The sequence below is a fragment of the Anabrus simplex genome, chromosome 1, assembly GCF_040414725.1.
Source record: "Anabrus simplex isolate iqAnaSimp1 chromosome 1, ASM4041472v1, whole genome shotgun sequence".
NCBI lineage: Eukaryota > Metazoa > Arthropoda > Insecta > Orthoptera > Tettigoniidae > Anabrus > Anabrus simplex.
Window position 1 is genome coordinate 1131903284 of NC_090265.1, and position 24863 is coordinate 1131928146.

The window sequence follows — 24863 nt, forward strand, 5'->3', positions numbered from 1 at the left end:
CGGGCTTTTACGTAACTCTCTCTCTCTTTCTCTCTCTGTTGTGTGTGTACAGACTGCTTGTGATTACCCGGTTTACGATGAAAGCAATGCCAACCGGTTCGAAGCACTTCTTATGTCGTTCTTTGGTCTAGTCCAATTTCGATTGAGCATTGCATGTGTTGAGTCGACTTCTGATCGCTTCTATCGTCTTAGCCGAAGGAGTTCCCTTTCCATCCTAGTATACGGGAGCTTCAGTCTTGTTTTCAAAACTTCCAATAGGAATGTCTCTGAAGCTTGCTCGTAAGACAGTCTTGAGAGTGACCTACCTACCTACACAAGTTTTCATTCCGTCCCTCAGGCCAGGGATCCCACTGTGGGTGTGGGCGATAGAATAACACCCAGGTATCCCCTGCCTGTCGTAAGAGGCGATTAAAAGGGGCCCCAGGGGCTCTGAACTTTGGAGCCTTGGCTGGCGACCACGGTGCTGTTAGCTGAGTCCTGGCATTGCTTCCACTTACTTTTGCCAGGCTCCTCAATTTCATCTATTCTATCCGACCTCCCTCGGTCAATTCTTGTTCTTTATCGACCACGACGGCATTACGTATGGAGGCCTAGGGAGTCTTTAATTTTCACGCCCTTCGTGCCCTTGTCTTCCTTTGGCCGATACCTTCATTTCTCGAAGTGTCGGATCCCTTCGAATTTTCCCTCTGATTAGTGTTATATAGGGGATGGTTGCTTAGTTGTACTTCCTCTTGAAACAATAATCACCACCACCACCACCACCACCAGGCCAGGGAGATTTGATTCGGTGAAAGAGATGCTCGGAGAAGGTGAGGGGTTTGGCGACCGTGGCCTGTACTAGGAACTGTCTCGGCATTCGCATTAGTGCAGGAGAATGGAAAACTAAGGAAAATCAGCCGACGGTAGGTACCAGCCCCTCTCCGTCTCCCGAATACAGAGGTATAGAACCAGGGTAGATTCGTGGCCACCGATCCTCTGCTCGGTTGGTCGGACGGAATCCAGAGCTGTCGGACCACTATTAGGCCAAAACCTACTCTGCATCTGCCAACTTTGAGAGTGACATCTTGGAGATCCCATGCGTTCTTTTAAGGAATCTATCTTTAACATTTTCAGTAGCCCGTAGATTAGATATCATTACATGTTCCCGGAAAATTTGCAGCCCGTATGATAGCACTGGAAGGACCTTAACATAAAGTGGGTCTTGTGGGTTTCCTGGCTGATGCCATAACTACTTCTGATGCCTGCGAAAGATTTCTCGCTTACATGGCTTCTGAAGGAGGTGGCTAAGGGTTGAAGTACGATGCCCAGATATTTGAACGAATTCACAACTTCGAGGTCCTCCCCGACACATTGCACTCTGTATTCGGGGTGATTCTTTCCCCTTTTCAGAATTTCGTCTGATGTCTTGTTTTTATTAACTCACAAGTTTGTCAATTTGTTGGTCTTCCCTGTTGTTTGAGCCCGTGAAATTATCGTCTGCATATAAACACATATTAACCAAAGTGTTGTATATTGTCTCTATGATACTGTCATTGCTATATTAAACAGCAGGGGGCTTAGTGCATCACCTTGCGGGAATCTATTGCCCTGAGTTGTGGCATCTGACGATGACTTGCCTTCGTGGACTATACCTTGGTTGTAGGCAAGAATGTTATTAATAGCTATGGTCAGAGGGTTGACTTGTCCAAACATGTTCACCAATTTAGAAAGGAGCATTTCTTTATTCAGGAGATCAAACGCCGTCCTAAAAACTGCGTACAATTTCGCTTTTGGGTGCCTTAATGTGTCTTTTATACTGTCGAGGAGGTTCTTGATGCATGGAGGACTTGAAATATTAACACCCTTTGTCTACCTATCCGTCTTACTTTCTCTTAATTTCGGAATCCCTCAATTTTTCAGCAAAGGCATTTTTCATATAAATGATATTCATATTATTCCTTCGACCTTCATTTCCATCCTTGTATATTATAATCGACATCAGTAGCGGTGATTAGGGAGGAGGGCGAGCCCCCCCCCCCCCACTTTCTGGAGAAAACATTACATTTTTATTCCATTTTAGCGACTGAAACTAAGAATTATACGAATTCTTTAAAAAAGCAATTACCGGGCGAGTTGGCCGTGCGGTTAGGGGAACGCAGCTGTCAGCTAGGGCTGTATCTTAATTAAGGCCATGGCCACTTCCTTCCCATTCCTAAGCCTTTCCTGACCCATCCTTGCCATAAGACCTATCTGTGTCGGTGCGACGTAAAACAAATAGAAAATAAAATTAAAACAGCAATTTGTACAAGCCCTGTTGTCTTATCAATAATTCTTTCCTTTCATTTATTAACAAAATCATCTGCAGAAATACGCACAAAATCTCTTTCGTGGCGCCTAACCGATTTGTAAAGCGCCACAGCAAGTAGTGGAGACTTTACATGTGCGAGAGGAAGGGTAGCAGGAGAATACATTCTTGCCAAGATCATGGACACTGAGGTATGATTCACCCGCTTGCCGCGCGCATTCGTCAAGTCTGGCAGTCTCTTTAGTGTTTGTTCGTTTCTTGGTGTGTAGTCAATACTAAATTTCTTTTAATTCTATAATCACGCCATACTTCTATTTAACAGTAGTACATGCGTAATATTGTTCCTTTGGTGAAAGTTATATTGCGTACTATTGAATCAAAATGTCAAAAATCTATTATCTATTAATATGTCGGCATGTAAAAGATATCTAGTGACACAGTTGATGTTTACCCGACGAAATTCATTAAATCACAGTCACAGACGCCCAGCAGAGTTCCGATTTACTCGGTCTCCCATCTAGTGGGCCTAGAGTAAAACAGAACGTCGAAATTGACGATCAGACAGCCAGAATGCGTCAAATTGAAATCTCTGCACACGGTAGCTGAGTTTATAGATTATTATTATTATTATTATTATTATTATTATTATTATTATTATTATTATTATTATTATTATTGCCGCACTTAAGTTGGTAAACTGTCAAAACTTTACCTCTCAGTCGAAATTCGCTCAGAGAGCATATAAAAACTTACCATTGTGCTTTTTTCCCCCCAGTTTTGATGTTTACACCCCCCGGCCGCTATATCCTTCAAACATGGGAGATCTTTGTTTGTCTGTATATTTTTGACCCCCCCCCCACTTCCTATTCCTAATCTCCGCTACTGATTGACATTATCGCAATTCGCAATATAAAACTATAAGTTTACTTCATCTGTTATGTATGACAGCATTTCGTAAAAATTACGGACGTAAACACAAGTACAGTATACAGAAATATCATCTGGTCACGCTATGACACGTAAAATCGAATTTCTAGGCGATTATTTACATGAGTCTACTATACTAACTGAAAAGACATATATTTTTCCACCTCGAACTTATATCAAATTCTATTAAAAGCAATACAAACCTATACTTATAAATCATCGTAACATCGAAAGCATTATATACGTTCCTCTGCCCATAGCAATTACTGTCTTCAATGAAATTCACTTCAAAATTATCTAGTTTCCACACTACACATTACGGAAATATACTGTACATTAGTTTTTCACGCTACCGTTGCACGCTCGTTTTCTACCGTATTTATTTATTTATTTATTTATTTATTTATTTATTTATTTATTTATTTATTTATTTATTTATTTATATTGGATAAGTTATCTATACTTTGTACTTTACGGCTCCATGGCTAAATGGTTTGCATACTGGCTTTTGGCCCAAGGAGTCCCAAATTCGATTCCGAGCTGGGTCGGCGATATCAACTTTCATTTACTTAATTCTGCTGGTTCACGAGCTGGGTGTTTATGCCGTCTTCAGCATTAGAATTCGTCTTAGGTATGACCCCATCCTCATAGATGCGCAGGTCGTCTATTCGGCGTCAACTCGAACGACCTGCACCATGTCTCTCTGGGGGCCACACGCCAGACTTTATTAACAAAAGTCGTAGATTAACGCTGTTGTTTACCTGATAGCTTTCCATTCAGACATCCAAGGTAGAATTTCGGTGAATTTTGGGGTTAGAATTTTCGAAATATCATGTTCTGTCATAAGCAACATTCGGCCTTAAAATCCCATCAAACTCTCAAAATGAGTCAGGGTGGCTCCAATGAATCAGAATCAGGATAAGATGAAGAAAGTAAGAAGTGAAAAACATGTTGTACGATTTTCGGAGACGTCGAGATGCCGGAATTTTGTCCCAGTAAATTTACTGACACGAGGCGGACGTATTTGAGCATCTTCAAATACCGCAGGACTGAGCCACGATCAAACCTGCCATTTCGAGTTCAGAAGGCCAGCGCACTACCGTCAGAACTACTCAGCCCCGGCAAGTATTAAAGGCGTTATTTAAAATAAGCTTACATAAAAGATATAATGGAATCTGACAAATATGAATATTAAATGGGACTGCATTATACGATGTGCGTACTTCAGATATTTTACTATTAACTCCATCAAATCAGTTGGAAGCCATGATTTTCATTTCCAGCACTGTCCAAAGTTTGCATGTGTGTAGTCAGTAAAACAAAAGCAAAGCCATTTCCTTACAGCCGAAGAAGGTGCTAGGGAGAGTAGAAGATAAAAGACTTCCACTTTCCGCAAAGTCAGAAGTCTGATATGCCCGGCCACCTTCGCCCTCCAGGAATTAACGTGGTATTCAACTGTTGGTGTAGGCTAATGAACCTCACCGTTGTGTACCTTTCCAGAAGAGGATATCTCGTTTCTAAATTGGTCAACTTCCCAACGAACTCACGTCCTTCTGGGTAAATCGAACACGCTTTTACCGCCTCGGAAGGCATCCCCTAAACGTCGTTAGTATTTATAATTATTTTCGAGGATTTTCTTTGTTTTGTGTGTGATTTGAGATGCTCAACTGATTGGACAAAAAGTGACACTCTGTGTTTAACAACGTTCTTATTTCAGCTTAAATCTTCATATTTTTTTTTCATATTATAAGTTTTCATATTGTAACTTAATTCCATACTGCCGTATGCAGCAAAACAAAAGAAACAGAAATATCTATTTATTTGCGTTGGTATAGCATGTGCTCAACATGTATACCATCACGTGCCACAAATTGTTCATAACGTGATTGAATATTTGTTGGCAATATTTTTTCCAACATGCCCCATATTGTAAGTTATGTTTGCATCTGGGGTCGTAATTCCGGGGATTAGTAAGGGTATGGAAATTGAGTTCCACGAGATATTAAGTGATTTCCAAAATGCCGTTGCAGAAGAAGTGACTTCCTAGCGGTGTGTGCTGTAGCTCCATTTTGCTGAATCCATTATCATTGGAGGAGTAATTTTCTGGCGTGACGAAAAACACCACAGATCCCTCACGAATGGGGTAATAATGATGTGGCTGTAGACTAACTGGTCCACAGGTTTTGGATTCTGATTCTGCGTAGCATCCCCGACGAAATAAGGGCCAAATACTCCATGACCCGGCACGGCGCACCAAATCCTAATCTACGCACTGTGTAGTCATTCCTGTATAACGACGTTAGGCCGTTTAAACCCTACCAAAGAGTTGTTTGTCCACTGATGTAGCCATCGATATTGCAGAAGAAATCTTGATCTTCACACGTCACGGAAAACGCTCGGCTGCAATACTGGAAATGCCTCGCTCATCCACTTCAGTTAGGCGCTGAGCAACTTGAATGCTGTGTGCAAAACCACCCAGCTCGTTAAGCAACGCCAAACAGATATCGTTCAAACCGAGCTTCAGCAATATTCGTTGTAGACTACGCTTTGGGGACTGTAACACCTTTTGGACAAGTCGTCATTGGTTCTCGTTTGTGGTGACGGTTCTTGGATGACCCATGGTCCCTTTTCGTTAACATAAGGCTTATCCCGTATGACGGAACTTGCCAGTGACATATAACGTTGTTCTGTTATTTAGTGCCCCCTTATTAAATCGCTCCTCGTTGAGTTCTTTAACGTGAAGCTAACTCTGCCAATTTTGACGCCCTACTCCGTATTACCGGAAACACCTTCTCCTCTGTTCAGAGAACCATAACTACAGTATTACATACAATAAATACTTCGTTGCTAGGGAAACGTGGACAGCAGATGGGAAATAATTTCATTGTCATATGTTTTGCCGCATAACGTATATAATTAGCACTAATTACATTCAATAAAATACTGTTATTGGTTTGAATGAGGTTCTGCGAAGCGCATGATCACGTTTTAAAAGTATCCAATCAATATTGAATCCAGTAGTTCATTGGCTGAAAGGTCAGCGTACTGCCCTTCGGTTCAGAGAGTTCCAGTTTCGACTCCCTGTTTTGTAGCGGGGACTGAGTACTTCTGTTCGTCTTAATACACTTCTATTCGTACATATATAACACATCACACTATCAAACATTACGGAAAAACGCAATAGTGAATACATCCCCCCACATAGGGTCGGGGTTAGGAAAGACATTTGCTCGTAAAACTGTACCAAATCCAAATCAAGTGCAGATTCAAAGAAACTGGGAAAAGGTCAGAGGAAAAAAGGAAAATAATAAAGGGAGACCTGCGCTAGCTGAAGGTCAGTAACGTATTTGTAAATTGAAGTGTAAAACAGTTATTACATGCTGAACAATGACCGTTCAGGAGTGTTCATATTAATACACCGGGTGAGTCTCTCCTCTATGACTAAAAGTAAGGAGGTGGTGATAGGAAGATAACAAAGCCATAATGTATAGTCCAATTCACTGCTTTTGGACAGAGTGACGCACAAAGAACCGGCCCGTGGACAGAATGATGCTGCCCCATCGTTATTGTCATTATCACCCGCGTATTGTCACTTATTGTTGCGAAACTGTTGCGACTATGTATACTTCACCACTGTCAGAACGAAAGCCGCGAAGACTAATTCGGTAGTGTCAAGTACTCAGCGAGATGCATTATTTTCAACAAATAATCACATTGGCAGAGGAGACATACGTGTCTACCGGTTGAAATGCGGGACATTATTGCAAAACGTTTCCAGCTTTTCCATACCATACCAGAAAGGTATACATGATTTTGGTGGAAAAGTGGCGTACTACAGGGTCATTTGCTAACGCAAAAAAGAATCGAGCCACGTCCCTTTGTACACCTGCTGTGATCGCGGATTACGAGCACGAATAATCCAAAGTCATAAGAAGTCGACACGTACCGCAACAGGTAAACGTTTCGCGTACTTCTCGTCACCGTGTTTTACACGATATACGACTGAAGCCCTACAAAACAATGGGTCTAAGAACTGGATGAGGAAGAGGAAGCAAAAGGTGTATTACTGCACATGGTTACTTCAAACAGTTGTGAGTGAATTGATAGATCCGCTGCTATAATTCATGAGTGATAAAGCCTGGTTCCATCTGACAGGACATATAAACTCCTAGAAAACCAGATAGTGCTCAGCAAGCAATCTTTATATGATTCAAGATAAACCTTTCCACGATTAAGAAATGCATCGTAGTATGGTATGCTGTGAAAGAACATCAGCCTATGTTGTACTGTATATCCCATATTTCTTTAAACAATAGTAAATACTGGTGTTAATATGGAAATATTTGAGGAATTTCTTCACACAGTTGACAACGCCATGAACGCTCGTACGCTGTCTTTCAACGGGATGAGGCGACCTATGACACTTCACGCGAGTCAATCTCATGGATTCATGAAAAATTTACAGAAGAAAGGACTGTCAGTAAACAACTGTGGCCGCCGCGATCACCGGACCTATCCCCTCGCGATTCTTATCTGTGGAGCAGTCCACAGGAAAAAGTGCACGGAAATAATCCAAGAACATTGGAAGACTTGAAGGACAATATTCGTAATGAAACTTTGAGAATTGATGCCGCACACTTGCTCAAATTGTACGATAGTGTGTTAACGCGCGCACAACAAAGCAATGCAGCATGAAGAAGTGATTTTCAGCACACACTGCAATATACAAGATAATGTTAGTAAACAAAGACCTTTACAGTAGCATATTTCAGTTACTTGTCGTTTGTATCCGCTTATGGCAGGCTGGTTTTTCGTGCGTTACCCCGTAGTACAACTGCTAAAACAGCAATTCTGCATCCAGGCCTACATCTGATAGCCTTAGATCAACTGTCAGTAGTTATTAATATTGACAACATTCGTATTAGGCGTAAATATGAACAGTGGGTGTGTGAAAGACTTTTCGGACTGAACTTCGAACTAACTTGATGGAACAGAGACTACTTTGGGCCGGGCGGGAATCCACGCCGAAGTGACTTCCATCCGCAAGGATGAGCATTCTGCTCTAAATTTTATTAACTGCAATTAAAACAACAGTAGTGTATTGGACCATACTTCCTCATTATCATTGACCCAGCCACCTCCCTGCGTTTTTCCATAAAGGAAAGACTCTCCCTAAAGATATGTACAAACAAATGAACACAAATACTTAAACTCAAAACACAATGATAGTAATGTAAATACACATCCACTCGCTGAGTCCGCACGGCCTGACAACTGTCCGGAATGAAATTTTGACTATAAAGCGGCAAGCTAGAATTGTCTAGGTATCAATATTTAATGGTGAAATAGGATAGCTTACCTCGACTGGCCGTTGTGCTGCCCACATGGCCAAACAGGTTGGCATTAGGATCCCAGAAGATGCGTTCAAAGCATAGTACTACTTTGTTAAGATTGCCAAAACCAAGACGCTGAATGGCAGCTATTTTCCAGTCGGGTAATGGAGGTGAGAATGTCACTGTGTTAGGCATCCCTTGATTGTTGGCGCAGGTGGACTGTTTGAGCACACCTAATGGCAAGGTACATAGGACCACATCACCTGTAACATGAGAATGTATTATTCAATTACAAAAAACATATCATCAAATTAAACAGGTCTGAATTTCTAACAAATATCACATGGGAAAGGAGAATAAGCGTCGGTCTTTCTATGTCGTATACAGTGCTGTACAGTTTCGGTTGGTGATGAGAAAGTTTCGCAAAATGGAATTAGTTAATTAGTTAGTTAGTTAGTTACTTGGTTAGTTAGCTACTTAGTAATTGTACTGTGCATCATCATTTTAACGGCTACGGCCATCTCAAAGCTGCATGTATATATATATATTTACAAGCTGCTTTGCGTTGCACCGACACAGATAGGTCTTATGTCGACTATGGAATCGGAAAGGGATAGGCGTTGATCGGAAGCAACCGTGGCCTTATTTAAGTTACAGCCCCGGCATTTGCCTGGTGTGAAAATGAGAAACCACGTAAAACCATCTTCAGGGCTGTCGACTGTGCGGTTAGAACCCACTATCTTCCGGATGCAAGCTCAAACTGCACGCCCCTAACCGAACGATCAACTCGCCCGTTTGTAAATACAGTACTTCTAGTTAACACCATGAGGACGACGTTCTTGTTTTTTCAGCCCCCACGACTGCAGTTAACACTACAGTCAGTGCTCTAAGAAGAGACCTGTAAAGCTCGTCGGCGATTGCAGAGTAGGCTTCAGCCTACAAGTGGCATCGGCTGAGAGTGGCTGGTCCCCACCATCCGCTGTCCTGCAATAAGGCGAATGCCGGGGGACAGTTCCTAGCATAGGCCACGGCCGCCAGCCCTCTCACCTTCTCCGAGCATCCCCTTCACCGTAACAAATGTCCGACTCGTTGGCTGAATGGTCAGCGTACTGGCTTTCGGTTCAGAGGGTCCCGGGTTGGATTCCCGGCCGGGTCGGGGATTTTAACATTCATTGGTTAATTCCAATGGCCCGGGGGCTGGGAGTTTGTGCTGTCCCTAACATCCCTGCAACTCACACACCACACATAACACTATCCTCCACCACAATAACACGCAGTTCCCTACACATGGCAGATGCCGCCCACCTTCATCGGACGGTCTGCCTTACAACGGCTGCACTCGGCTAGAAATAGCCACATGAAATTAAACCGTAACAAATCTCCTGGCCTGACAGACAGCGTCATCGTCTAAGAGGCCCGCCTCCCCCTTCAGGGAAGGAATGAAAACGTTTAGCAGTACTACAGTAGTTGTAAAGATTGGGCTTGTGCTGTCGATTAGACGGCCGTTCTGTTTTCGAGATAGCAGGTTCCATTCTGGTCGAGGTCGGCTGCATTTCAAGATGCCATAAACAACTATCCCTTGTCTGTGGGTTCTACTTTACAGAATTCATAGAAGGGGGGGGGGGGAGAAAATGGAAACAATATGGCGTGGCTTAAAATCTAATAAAGATAATAATTAGAACACAATAATATTATTGGTTTTACGTCCAATTAATTACTTTTACTGTTTTGGGAGACGTGTAGTTGCCGGATATTTTCCTCAAGGAGTTATTTAACGTGCCGGTAAATCCACCGACACAAGACTGTTGATGATGATGATGATGATGATGATGATGCTTGTTGTTTAAAGGGGCCTAACATACAGGTCATCGGCCCTTAAGGGCACGAAATGAGACGAAATGTGATGACAATTTAAAAATCCATAATCCTCCATTGACCAGAATTCAAAACGTGAGGACGAAGAAACGTGAGGACAGCCGAACCAACAATAGACTCGATCACGCGAACGAGACCGTTACTTTGAGAAAGCCAGGCCACTAGAGAGGACAACCACCTACTGCACACCATTAGAACTTCATTGACGGTTTCCACTAGATTACTACAATTTACTATGCATCTGTCTTCTACCTAACACAGCTTCTCATATTTTTATATGCGGCCCTTCCGACCCCTCTATAATAAGGCAAAACACCAGCCAACATTATGAAACAATAATGAAGAAAGGGACCGCTAGATTGAGAAGATTTTAAGAATGCTGCTATTTCTGAAGCCTTAAATTTAAGGTGTTTTTTCTCCTTATCACAGGCTTTTCGCCTGCAGGTTAATTCAGGCTTGGTTTCTCTCAAAATGTTTGCTCCCGCTCTCCTCCTGACCATTTTGATGTGATGGGTTTCCACTAGGATTTTGACAGCGATTTCAAACTGTTTTGTCGTTTTTATAAACTAATAATTTGTAAACCATGAGGTCCACAACCCCACCATGTGCTACTATTATTCATTTCCATCTGCATCATTTGTTTTCTCATTCCCTTGTTTCTTAGGTTAACGCAGTTTTTAGTATCAATTATTATTTCAAATTAACACCTGTTTCACTGAATTTTGTCGCAATAAGTTGTTTTGCTCTGCATATTGATGTAAATATTGTATATTTGTACTATTTTGTTTCCGTCTAGGCTCTCTTTTGTTTGTTTTTTCATTTGCGCATTCATTATGTTTTTTAGCATTTTTTCAACTCATATTATGTAAATAATTATTCCAACCCCCCTAATTTTTTCACTGACGATGGCTCAAACGAGCCGAAACATGTCTGAACTTGTTTACTCCGTCTAATGACGGAATATATGATGTATTGAATAGGAGGATACTTTCATTTTTCGCCATTGTAAAGTGAATGGGTATGAAGTTAAAACAATCAGTGGATCCGACCCGCAATGCCCCACATTCCCAGAAACTAGCATTAAACAATAGTGTTACTGACCAAGGAACTGCTTCCAAAGCACAATACTGAATCGATAATGCTTGCAGTCTAAAGGGGTCCAAAATCCAGGTCATCGGCCTTCATAATGGACTTATAGCTAGGAAAGTACACTAAATGAGCAAATGTCATGGGATAGCGGAGCACTGACGCGCAGGTGTGTTGTCTGCGCACCACACGCCCCCTGTGCCAGCAGCAGTTGTATAGGAGACCTTGTGAGCAGTGGCTGTGCATGTGACAGGTGTAACATGGAACGTCGTCATGAGCTGACACCGTACAAACGGGGTATGGTGGTCGGTGCCCGACGGATGGGAAGTGCGATTTCGGAAGTGGTGAGGGAATTCGGTTTCACTAGATCAACCGTGTCCAGGTTGTATAGGGTGTCACCGTCCACAACAGACGAGTGACCGGCCGTCCAGCCACCCTCGATGACCATGACCGGCGACATCTCAGACGGATTGTCAATAGTGACAGACGGGTAACCGTGCAACAAATCACGGCTCATTTCAACACAGGCCGTGCTAGACACGTCTCCCAGTGGACAATCCGTAGGAACATGGGTTATATGGGGTATGGGAGCCGGCGCCGCACTACGGGTGCCACTGTTAACCGTACGCCATCGAGCACATCGACGCGCATTTGTCGCCAGTCACCTCGGATGGACACTGGAACAATGGCGTAACGTGATATGGTCGGGCGAATCACGATTTCAACTGCACTATGCCGATGGAAGGCACTGTGTATGGCGCAGACCACATGAAGCGATGGATTCCGCCTGCCTCGAAGGTGTGGTCCAGGGCGGTGGTGTCTCTGTTATAGTCTGGGGTGCATTTTCTTGGTATGCAATGGGCCCTCTGGTTGTTCTGGAAGAGACTTTGAATGGTACGCGGTATGTTCAGCTGCTCGGAGACCATCTCTACCCATTTTTGGCCTTCCAGCGCCCAGACGGTTCTGCGGTGTTTCAAGATGATAACGCGCCGCCACATCGCTCCCATGTCGCCCGGGAATGGTTCCAGGAACATGCAGTGGAGGTCCAACGACTGCCATGGCCACCCAGGAGCCCCGATATGAACCCTATCGAGCATATCAGGGATGTCCTGGAACGCAGGCTCCGTGCCACGGATCCTGCACCCACGAACAGACCAGCATTGGCGGCCGCTCTGCAAACGATTTGGTGTCAGCTGCGTCCAGAGGACTACCAGGGACTTATCGACTCACTTCCACGGCGCCTCACTGCAGTTCGCAGGGCCAGAGGAGGCCTCACACGCTATTAGGTGACTATCCCATGACATTTGCTAAGTCCGTGTAGAACCATGCTATTTGTCATGTTGCGGTACTAATCAAAAGTAGCGTAGACTCGCGGTATTCCACACATTATGGTACTGCTCACAGGTAAAGTAATGCGCACAAGTAACACAGACCTATGGTGTTTCGCACATTGTGTCGCTATTTACAGACAACGCACACCTATGGTGTTTCTCATATCACAGGGACTCACACTATCCCGTGGTGTTCCTCACATAGTGGGTACTAATCATAGGCAAGGCAGAACCATGGTGTCGCTCACATAGTTGTACGAAACACCGGTACTGTGAAATGTATCCTGTCGCTACTAATCACAAACCAATTGTGTACCCAACATAGTGGTACTACGCGCAAGTAAAAGCGACCCATAGTGTTCCCTGCATGATGGTACTAATTACAAGTAGTATCATGGTTCAAATTTTATCATCCAATGGTCGCCGCTCTTAGTCGCCTCTTACGACAGGCAGGGGATACCGTGGGTGTATTCTTCGTCTGTGCCCCCCCCACCCACAGGGGGTTGTGTGTTTGGTCCGCGAGAGGTATCTTATATACCTCAAGTCCGCCGCCAAGCCGGTTAGGACTTCCCTACCCGCCACCTGGTACGCGCCACGTGGGAATCACCTCTCCCCCTGCTACGCCACCGTAGTAGGTTCGTGGACACAAGACTGTCAAGCCCGGCTCTCTTTTCTAAAATCTCTTATACATGCATACATGTGCGTGTATAGTCGTCAGTGATATGTCTAGTAACCCTTAAGCATACGAAACTCCTAACAGAGAAAATATGGAAGAATCAGAAGTTATATCATGAGATCGGTGAGCGGCCATCGATAAGACTGAACAAATAAAAATGCAGTGGCTCTGAGATGTCTCTGTAAACCAATTAGAACGGCACAAGATAGATTCTGACTACTTGGACACATAACATGAGGGCTGATGTGTTTCACACCACAAGAGAGCTGACATGGCGGTCAATAGTTATTCTCATTGTCAAAAATCCAGTAGCACTGGCCAGAATCAAACCCTTGGTGTAGAGAACAAGATCCCAGGTCAGACACATTAGAAGGAGAATGGTGCTCGTATTAAAAGAAAAGCGATGCGTTTTGTTATGAAGTACGTAACGATTATAGAGGGAACACTTAGTCGACTATTTCACTGACAATGCCAAGAACATACTGAAGAAGAAGAAGTCCTGAAGACGGCATATTTTTAACAGCCGTTGTTGTTACTATTTGCTTTACGTCGCACAGACACAGATAAGTCTTATGGCGACGATTGCATTGAAAAGGGCTAAGAGTGGGAAGGAAGCAACCGAGGCCTTAATGAAGGTACAGCCCCAGCATTTGCCTGGTGTGAAAATTAGAAACCACGGAAAAACATCTTGAGGGCTGCCAGCATTGGGGTTCGACCCCACTATCTCCCGAATGCAAGCTGACACTTGCTCGGTTTTAACAGCTTTATTCATGATAAGACATTTGACCCTACGATATGAACATCGTGTGATACAACAAACAATGCCGTAATATCCGCAAATCGAACCGATTGCTTCAACAGCTTGATGCCACATGAGATTATTATTATTATTATTATTATTATTATTATTATTATTATTATTATTATTATTATTATTTCTTTTACCTGGCGTGGCTCAGGCTAACCCATCATTATGCTAGAGGCTTTACGTCGCAACGACACAGATAGGTCTTATGGCGACGATGGGATAGGAAAGGCCTATGAGTTGGAAGGAAGCGTCCCTGGCCTTAATTAAGGTACAGCCCCAACATTTGCCTGGTGTGAAAATTGGAAACCATGGAAAACTATCTTCAGGGCTGTCGATAGTGGGACTCGAACCCACTGTCACGAGCCCATCATTATGCCAAATCATGTAACACACTTCGTTATACATTATAACCACACAGTTTTAATATTTTCTATTCTATATTTACTGTAATTATTCACTTAACTAAAAAGATACATTCTAGCCGAGATATAAATGTCAGACTAATTATGTATGAAAAAGCTAAATCTGTTCTAGTTGGAAAAAATAAATTCAATGAGTGGTAAGATATGCTTAAAAAAAATTTCGTGTAGGTTTTGTACTAGAGCACTTATCAGTAACTGATCAGAAAAAAGGGAGGTACAGTTTTCGAAGACTTCTTGAAAATTTTCCGCGTTTTTAAATATTTAAGGCCACACCTTGGGATGTATTGTGGTTCGTTCTCAGGCAACTCAGTTACAACCTACTTGCAACTTTCATGAACCGAATTCCAAATATCACGCCTCCTCACTGAGCAATACACCAACGACCAGTTCACATCAAAACTTAGGTGTGCAACGATGTAATATATATCTAGTAATTCGTTGAGGTCAATTATCTAAATAACGTTTAAAATAGTTGTATTCTAGACACCCTGGCGAAAAAAACTGCAAAAACAAGACACCAACTAAGAGGAAATGCATATCACCCTATGAACGACCCGTCGTCATTTTGAGGTTAGTAAAAGACCAAGGTACGTATCCTTTTGTTTTTATTACATACCAAACCAAAAAAAACGTGGCACTACAGCCCTTGAAGGGCCTTGGCCTACCAAGCGACCGCTGCTCAGCCCGAAAGCCTGAAAGATTACGAGGTGTTGTGTGGTCAGCACAACGAATCCTCTCGACCGTTATTCTTGGCTTTCTAGACCGGGGCCGCTATCTCACCGTCAGATAGCTCCTCAATTCTAATCACGTAGGCTGAGTGGACCTCAACCCAGCCATCACGTCCAGGTAAAAAATTCCTGACCTGGCCGGGAATCGAACCCGGGGCCTATGGATAAGAGGCAGGCACGCTACCCCTACACCACGGGGCCGGCACGTTTGTATTACATAGACCTACTTTAATTTTCATTTTAACAAGAAATACGCTCAAGTCCAATTAAAAGTGACAAAAGCTACGTAAAAGATACGTCAAGGTCGAAAACAAGTTCACGTTTCTACCTGGATAGAAGCTTGGAAAAACAGCCCAGTTCGTTCGCTAGGATACACGCTTAGTGACTACCCAGGGAGACAAGCCAAGCCGAGCGTTCGGTGCGGCCACTTCCATTCGTTCTTGCGAGTTCGTTCGCTTCATTCTAGCGACTATCCATCATGTAGGCCAGAGGTGCTCACATTGGACATTCCGTCCTGCGGGCGCCCAGCAACGCAAGTGGGCGGACTGGCAGGCGATGAGCGCAGTGTATGCTTTTCAACCACAGTGACGTTGTGCCTACGTCACAGGCCGTGAAGGTTGGGCGAAGTTCTCCCAGTCACTCTCGATCACTGCTGCGATACCCGAGTTTGAAATAGGCAGAAAATAATGAAAGAAAGAGGGCAGATATCCAAGTAATTTTCAATTTACTTTGCAAGAAAAATGTACGTTATGTTCATTGCAGATTATGTATGTTGACAGGATACAATAAAAAGTTAGCCTATATCCTCAAATATTTTTATAATGCACATGATGAATTACAATTTTCACAATTACATTTTAAGAGGTGCTTTAGAAACATTCCTAATGTAATACGGAGTTAAGGTGGATAAGCTGTGGCTTGTGGTTGTATGGGTTTAAATTACTCGTATTTGATAAACTCACAAACAATCCAATCGTGCTTACCGGGAATAAAATCAATGAGGTTATTTATTTGAAGGCATACTGTACACCTGTCTAGCCCGCCTGGTGGCCGTGATTGGTAAGGCGTTGAAGTCCAAACGGTCTGACACCATGGTTAGCCGGTTCGAGCCCCGTTGGTCGAAAAAATCTTTACCATCAGAATGTTGGCCGGCAGGGTAGGAGAGGTGGTGGTATACAATTTATAATCACTAGATTGCGTGTCGAAAGCCTGGATTAAATTCCAAACTTCTCCGCGGTGCTCATGTGGAGTGAGGGCGTATGACGCTGTTGATGACGATTCGTCCGTCGGATGGGGAATTTAAGCCTTGAGCAAACCCATTGGTGCTATTCGACAGGAGTAGGCTATGTGCTGCCATCGGGTTTCACCCTGTCTATTCCTGTTATCATATATCACGTCATTCATTTCATCTCATGAACTCCTCTAATGAGGCTGACGTCAGGGAGGGCATCCGGTCATAAGAACCCGCCACGGCAGATTCATTTCACCTCATAGCCGACCCCGTAGAAAGACGGGACAAGGGTTGGACAAACAAACACTGTAGATATCTGGTAGATACCTTTACATTGTTGTCGTACGTTAATCTCGGATAGTAAATATCTATGTCCTCACTCGTGATGAGACAGCCTCTCACCATTTAGAGGCAAGGTATTATCACCGGACACCTGTTAAATTTTAAATACTATTCTCAGAAATTCAGTGAACAATGAAAGTCAAACAACACTGCAACACTGTGCAAAATCATTGTTACATTATGTAATTATATTAATAACATTAATTTTAATTTTTAAATGAAAATACTGTCATTCCTATCCAAGGAATTGTGAATCGTAGATTGTACGCTTAAACCGTGTGCTTCTGTAGATTGTAACAAAAAAAATTATAACGTGTCAGTTTTGATGCTTGTAGCTATATGAATACATGGAGACAATAGGACTACCACAGAAACTGATTAGGATGTTCAGAATCACATTAGGAGAAGTAAGGGCAAAGGTGATGGTGGATGGAAGAATTGGAAATGAGTTTGCTCTTAATACAGGAGTCAGACAAGGTGATGCACTCTCAGCTACTTTGTTTAATCTGGCAATTAACCAAGTCCTTGAAAAAATAATGGATACAGGAAATATTGTATATAAATCTAAACAAATTTGTGCATATGCAGATGATGTAGTGTTAATGGCCAGGAATGATAGATATTTGAAGGAAATGTTTCTTGAAATGGAGGAAGCAGGAAAACGGATGGGATTAGAGGTGAATGACAGTAAATCTAAGTATATGCATGTGACTGTTATAGAGGGCAGAAGAAGTCAAGATAATCTGACAATAAACGGACATAATTTTGAGAATGTACGAAGTTTTGAGTATTTGGGAACCATGTTGACAAATAATAATAGAATAAGTGAGGAGATACATCGTAGAATAATAGCTGGAAACAGGGCCTATTATGCTAATCTTACATTATTTAAATCTCGTCTATTGTCTAAACCTACAAAATTCAAAATATATAAGACCCTTATTAGACCTGTAGTGACATATGGCTCAGAAGCCTGGAACCTTTTATCTGATGACGCAAATAAGTTAAAGATATTTGAAAGAAAGATTATTAGACGAATATATGGCCCAATTCAAGACCAGAATGGTTGGAGGATAAGGACGAATGCTGAAATACAAAACATACTAGACCAGGAGGATATAGTTAGATTTATTAAGGCACAGAGACTGCGATGGCTTGGCCATGTGGAAAGAATGGAGGAAGATCGAATGCCAAGAAAGGTAGTTAAATCCCGAGTAGACAAAAGACGGCGACAAGGAAGGCCCCGTAATAGATGGAGTGATGAAGTTGAAGCTGACTTGAGGGCAATGAACATCCGCCCATGGAGACCAGCCGCTCAGGATCGAAGTAGATGGCGGAATATCGTAGAAGAGGCCAAGGCTCACACTGGGCTGTAGCGCCGGATAAGTAAGTAAGTAAGTTAGTTTTGATGCTTGTTGTTTAACGGGGCCTAACATCTATGTCGTCGGCCCACGTGTCAGTTTTATTTGAATCAATAAATATAAGAGTCCGTCTCTGTGGTGTAGTGGTTAGTGTGATTAGCTGCCACCCCGGAGACCCGAGTTCGATTCCCGGCTCTGCCGCGAAATTTGAAAAGTGGTACGAGGCCTGGAACGGGGTCTACTCAGCCTCGGGAGGTCAACTGAGTAGAGGGGGGTCGATTCCCACCTCAGTCATCCTGGAAGTGGTTTTCCGTGATTTCCCACTTCTCCTCCAGGCAAATGCCAAGATGGTACCTAATTCAAGGCCACGCCGCTTCCTTCCCTCTCCCTTGTCTATCAATTCCAATCTTCCCATACCCCCGCAAGGCCCCTGTTCAGCATAGCAGGTGAGGCCGTTGTATCCCCCGACCCAGAATCTGAAGCTCCTGGAAACTGCCCTTGAGGTGATAGAAGTGGGATCCCTCGCTGATTCCGAGGGAAAAACCGATCCTGGAGGGTAAATAGATAAAGAATAATAAGAAATATAAGAAAATAAAAATTACTGTTTATATCGAGCGTAGTATAAATCAAACCGGGATATCTTAAAAAGGTCAGGTTTTTTGTTGCGATTACAGAGTTTTGTTTTAAATAATGTATCTCAATCAGCACTTCGCTGTGTAGTGGAGGAGAGCGAACGTCAATGCTCTCTCGCTTCGCTGTGACGTATGCTTCCTACGTAGGCTGTCCGCATTTACGTCACGCCAGCCCGGCCGCACTGGCCTAGCCTCAACGGGCGCCGTGCTGAGTGAGTACCTCTGATCTAGGCGCTAAGCAAGCTACCTCTGGTGCGGACGTAGCCTAAGTAAAGTCCGTCTCACTAGGTCGTGTAGCTCAGATGTCTATTGTAAGTTGTGTAACTACTATACCTGAAATCGTCTTTGTAAGGAAGAGTAACTAGTAGGGCCACGAAGGAGCAAGACATTGGATGTGTCAGTTTGAGGGAAAAAATACTTTAGTATTCACCTACAGTTGAAATGCGGGAAGTTCAAGGGAAAAAAAGGCACTCATGGTCATAGTCTAATACTAGCAGTTGCCATAATGGGATCAACACTTAAAATGAACAGGAAGAATCTAGTGCCGGTCGCTGATTGAGAATTAAAGGGTGCAGAAAGACGTGCAAGGGCTGCCGCAGCTGCTACTGATGACAAGATGAAAAACTGGTATGACGGCGCGAACACGATACTGAAGGCAGGCTAATGAAAAGAAATTGGAAGAGTCACGTCGAGGTGATAGGAGATTAAGAGAGAATGCGAAAAAGACAGAGTACCAGGACGACGAGAACGAAGAACATACTTCGAGAGATAAACCGAAGATAAATGTTAAACTGAGTTAACAAATAAATTAATGAGAGAAGAAAGCTTCTGAAGGGATGAGTTTATCACATGAGACGACAAATAACAGTAAATTAACGGTGACATGAGGAGGAGAGTTAGAAGTACCACAGAAATCACGATAAGCTAAACCCAATTGCGATGAAAGATGATGAACCACTTAACTGGTCCACTTTTAAGGCAAAGAAAATATCGCCGGGCTAAGTGACTCAGACGGCTCAGGCGCTGGCCTTCTGACCCCACCTTGGCAGGTTCGATCCTGGTTCAGTCCGATAGTATCTGAAGGTGCTCAAATACGTCAGCCTCGTGTCGGTAGATTTACGGGCACGTTAAGAAAACTCCTGCAGGACTACATTCCGGCACCTCGGCGTCTTCGAAAACCGTAAAAGTAGTTAGAGGAACGTAACGCCAATAACATTTATTATTTTAAAAACATCATCTACAGTATTTAGCTCTGAGATTAATGTAATTATGTCAGCAATTCACATTACAGTCAAACACTGTTACACCTTCTATTTTCCATGAAATATAGATTTTCAAAGATCATTATATTTATATTTTGTTCCGATAGCCGAGGACATACGAGTACTCATGTGGTTAACGAATATTTCACTAACATTTTCCGGTCTTGATTTGTTTTCGTTTCCCTCATGTTGAAGTAGCTCGCTTTTCTTTATGTGTTCGTATTTGCTACACTATTCAATGTCGCATCGATGCATTTCTAGTAGAGTGCACGATAGACTTAATGTATAACTGAAGACAACGCCACACAGACTCATGTCCGTGGCCGGACTGAGGTGACTGCAGATATATTGCAAATTTCTACTTTCCCATATGATGCTAAGCTATGTCTGACGGCTCGGAGCACTCCTTCACTAAACTTCGAATTCAAACTCCAATACTCAGTCTAAGCGCAAATATTTGTTAGTTCAAAGATGTGTCACATTATAACTGCATACATACTTCCCTCTCTCTGTTCAGTACGCATGCGATCTAACGTCTCTAACAGCGGTTATCCATTGTAGCACTGAAGCTGTTAAACACTAATTTAACCAACTTCTTCGACAGCAAGGATGATTAGTCTCCGAGATTATATTTTTTCATCCATATTTTATCACATGATCCCACAAACCGTCCTCGCAACTAAAACATGCTCAGGCACGTTCAAGCTTGAGCAATTCGAACCCGGACCAAGGCAGATACTTTCAATCAAACTACACATACGTCTATAATAGTCAGTCGACGCCTTCCTTCCATGACTTTCGTTTTTATTTCTTTATAGAAATCTACTTTTCTTCTTAACAGTCTGATGACCTTTATCTTGAAATTCAATGCTATTTGTTTATCTCTTTGGAAACAGCAGGCTTCCGTCGAAAACACCAAACCATCATCACATGATAAGCGTTCATTCGCTAGCGAGTATCATTTCTTCATCTGAATGCATCCAGGTCATTGATTATGACTCCTTAGATGCCTGAAGAACCTAGAAGGTCTACCACAATGTTGGTACACAAAAGCTAAATGTTCGCATAGAACCTGGTGGTCATTCATTCTCTGCTTTCTTTGTTCTTTTCTGCCATCTCTTTTATTGGACTCATGTATCCGTCGCTGTTGCTAAAAATGTCATGGGCTCACATAGACAAGACGTCACCACATCGGCTGATAAAACGCTACATCCTACCAGTTGTCGATGTCAATTAGGCATTTCTTCATTTTTCTGTCCTCCCTGATTATGTTGTTCGTACTTCAATTGGGAATATCTTTGTTTTTGGTAGCCAAGGTCATAGGATTTGTTTATTACAAATTGTGCAAACGGATTTTATATTGAGCCTGTGGAGAATCTGTATAATGTAGTAGTGAATACACATGTGTTAAAAATAATAACGCTCAATGACATCTAGGTATTATAAGGGAGTTAAACACAATTACACTCGGGAATGATCTCTCCATCTCGCAATTCTTATGTAGCAGTCGCCATTAATTACACTGATTTGACAAGAACTAAATAATCATCGCGTACGGACACAGGGTGTAATTCATAACATTCTGTAAATCTTAGCACGTTGTGAGGTATTGTCGATATTCCCCATGGTATGTTTTATTTTTAAACGTGATAAATAAGTGAAAGTTTTCCTTTGGTGACCCGACGAAGGAAGTTCGATCAAGAGCTTCTTTAATTTGTCACACGAGTCACACCATGCCATTTCTTCAACATTCCTTTCTTCAGCCTTTCCGTATCAACGTTGTAGTAAATATCATTTCCTCTTTTTGTTCATGTTTTTAAGATAATCTATATTTGTTAACGCGGCAAGCAGTGGGGACCACTCACATCCTCAGTTTACCTTGCAGGAACGTATACACACTGTGACACCTATTATTTCAATTAGACAATGTTGTCGTTCACTGATCAGACGTTAGCTTACATGGATGAGATATCATGGTTCAATAGCCAACCAAACAGCTGATTGAAGAAAGACCTTTAATATTTAATGGATGACAGTATGTGAAGAATTAAATGCTTCGGAAATTTACCAATATTTAGAACACTAACGTCACCGTAGATCCAAAACAAATGCCAGAATATTCCTAACATGCACCGATTGTTTGATACTGAGATTTATACAAATCTATTCGAAACCTTACTCTTAAAAATTTTCTTCAATGGATATGAAAGAGATGGCAGCAAGGAAAGGATTTACAGAAGTGATAACGAAATTTCTGGGTGACAAGTCTCCGATTACAAACATTTTGTGAAAAGAAATGCTATATCCATTCAAGTCCACGGTTTACACTCGCACCTTGACTCCCCCACCCACATCTGGTTTATTTAAGTGAAGAAGTAGGATGAAATGTTCCATAAAGATTTAAAGGTGGTTGAAATATTATAGACGATGAAACATCAACGTCCTTGCTGACTATTGTTGGATGGTCAAGAGAGAGAACTCAAGCTATACAAAGAAGGAAAGGGCGTAGAAGAACTTTCACGACAAAAAAGCGACGTCTGCAAGTCCTCATATCGTGCTGTTATACTGGAACTAGAAATACGAAGTGGCAATACAATAATATTATGATTGGATTTTATACAGAAAATAGTGCCAAAATTTGCCAATTTATAAAAGTGTACACAGGTGCGTCCGTGGGTCAGGTAGCAGCGCACCGTTCTCTCACCAGTGAGTTCCTTGGTTCAAATCCCGGTCACTCCATGTGAGATTTGTGCTTGGACAAAGCGGAGGCGCGACAGGTTTTTCTTCGCGTACTCCCGTATTCGCTGTCAACATTCATTCCAGCAAAGATGGTGGTTGCATTCATTCCCTTCCTCATCAGGTTGAAACTGGAAACAGGTTGTGTATTTTCAGTATGAGATTGTACAAATATGAGAAATTAGATTGGTGTCAGTTATTTGTGAACAATATGGGCGGTTTAGCAAATGCTTCAAGAGACATTTTTTTCATTTAGTCTGTTTTACATTTCAAAGGTATGGATTTAAAGGAGTATGTTCAAATTAATTATCTCCAATAAAGCGTCATACATTTGCTAAACACAGTCATTGCAAATTTGCCACTCCTTACGTAATTGCAAACAACGAATTAGATTTCCATATTTAGCCCATCAGCGTTAAGTTGAATCACTTGATATGCTTTAAGAAATATTCATGAAGTTGAAATTCGCAGCCTTCATAAGGTAAGGAACGAGATGCAGAAAACTTCCACATGGGGCTCCGTTAGTTTTTGTTAATTTCTTTCTTTCCATCTGAACTGAATTAGAAAATAGAGATGCTCTGATTTAATATTATTTGTCTCAGGAGCAGAACTCTGCGTTACTTCAGAGATCATAACATTTCAAAGTTGCACAGCAAATGAGTTCAGAAAATTATAACATGAAGATACCAGGTACGTAAGCCACCTTCAAATGAATTTTCGAATGGAACTCTATTTGTGGAAGCATTTACCTTCTTCCTCCACACCTTCGTCTCGATAGGATCTGCCATAAAACACGACAAAAATTAAAATGTGTTTGTAAATAAAAATAACACTGAAAGCTTGACGACTTTTACATTCTTTGAAATGTCCAAATATAGAAAATCATGCATTTAAAGTTAATTAAGATATACAAGTAGGACCAGAGGTACACTATACACTGACAGGATAGTGTTCTTGTTTCAACGAATAAGATGTGTCCCAAATGTGCGAAGTGTGTTACTTTGAACCGTTTTGAGCGGCAGTTTGGAAACGTCTTTTTAACTGCTGGAACTCCATTATTTTGCAACGTGTGAAAAAACCGTAGTTGCAGACATGCGTTCGAAAATTACGCAGCATACTGCGACAGCAAAACACGTGAAATGTGCATCGTTAAATAAGCTGACACAACGCTTGCTTTCCGAAATGCACGAATTATAATCATTATAACATATCAAAGTCATTTCTTATTAACAGTGCTGATGTAGTTATTTTATTATTATTATTATTATTATTATTATTATTATTATTATTATTATTATTATTATTATTATTATTATTATTATTATTATTATTATTATTAATTATATACAGTCGTATCAGCACACACTTCACATGAGTGTGTCGTCAAAATTGGTTAAAATGAGTTTAAAATGTAGCCCTGTTGACATCAACATAGGAAGGGCTGGCTTTTCCTCGTGCTCAGGCTGTTGGTCGAGTACTCATCATTTCATCCTCATCATGGAGCGCAGGTCGCCTACGTGTGTCAATCAAAAGACCTGCCCCTATCGAGCCGATACATCCTCGGACACTCCCGGCACTAAAAGCCATACGCCATTTCATTTTATTATTATTATTATTATTATTATTATTATTATTAAAGTTGTAAAATGATGATGAAAACGATACATACACCCAGGCCCCATTCCAGCGAAATTAACCATTGATGGTTAAAATTTCCCGACCCTGCCCGGAATCGAGGCCGGCGCCCCTGTGACCAAAGGCCAGCACGCTAACGATTTAGCCATGGAGTGGATAAATTATAATTATAATACTAAAGGGAAGCCAGCAAT

The 24863-nt window shown here is 42.1% G+C and overlaps 1 protein-coding gene across 1 annotated transcript in view; it reads right to left on the reverse strand.

Moving 5' to 3' along the window:
- Positions 1–24863, reverse strand: part of LOC136858224 (lysine-specific histone demethylase 1A) — a 149664-nt gene that overhangs the window by 84574 nt on the left and 40227 nt on the right. The window contains exon 2 of the mRNA XM_067137613.2: positions 8571–8807. Within this exon, the coding sequence (XP_066993714.2) occupies positions 8571–8807 (237 nt within the window). The remainder of the gene's footprint in view (positions 1–8570; positions 8808–24863) is intronic.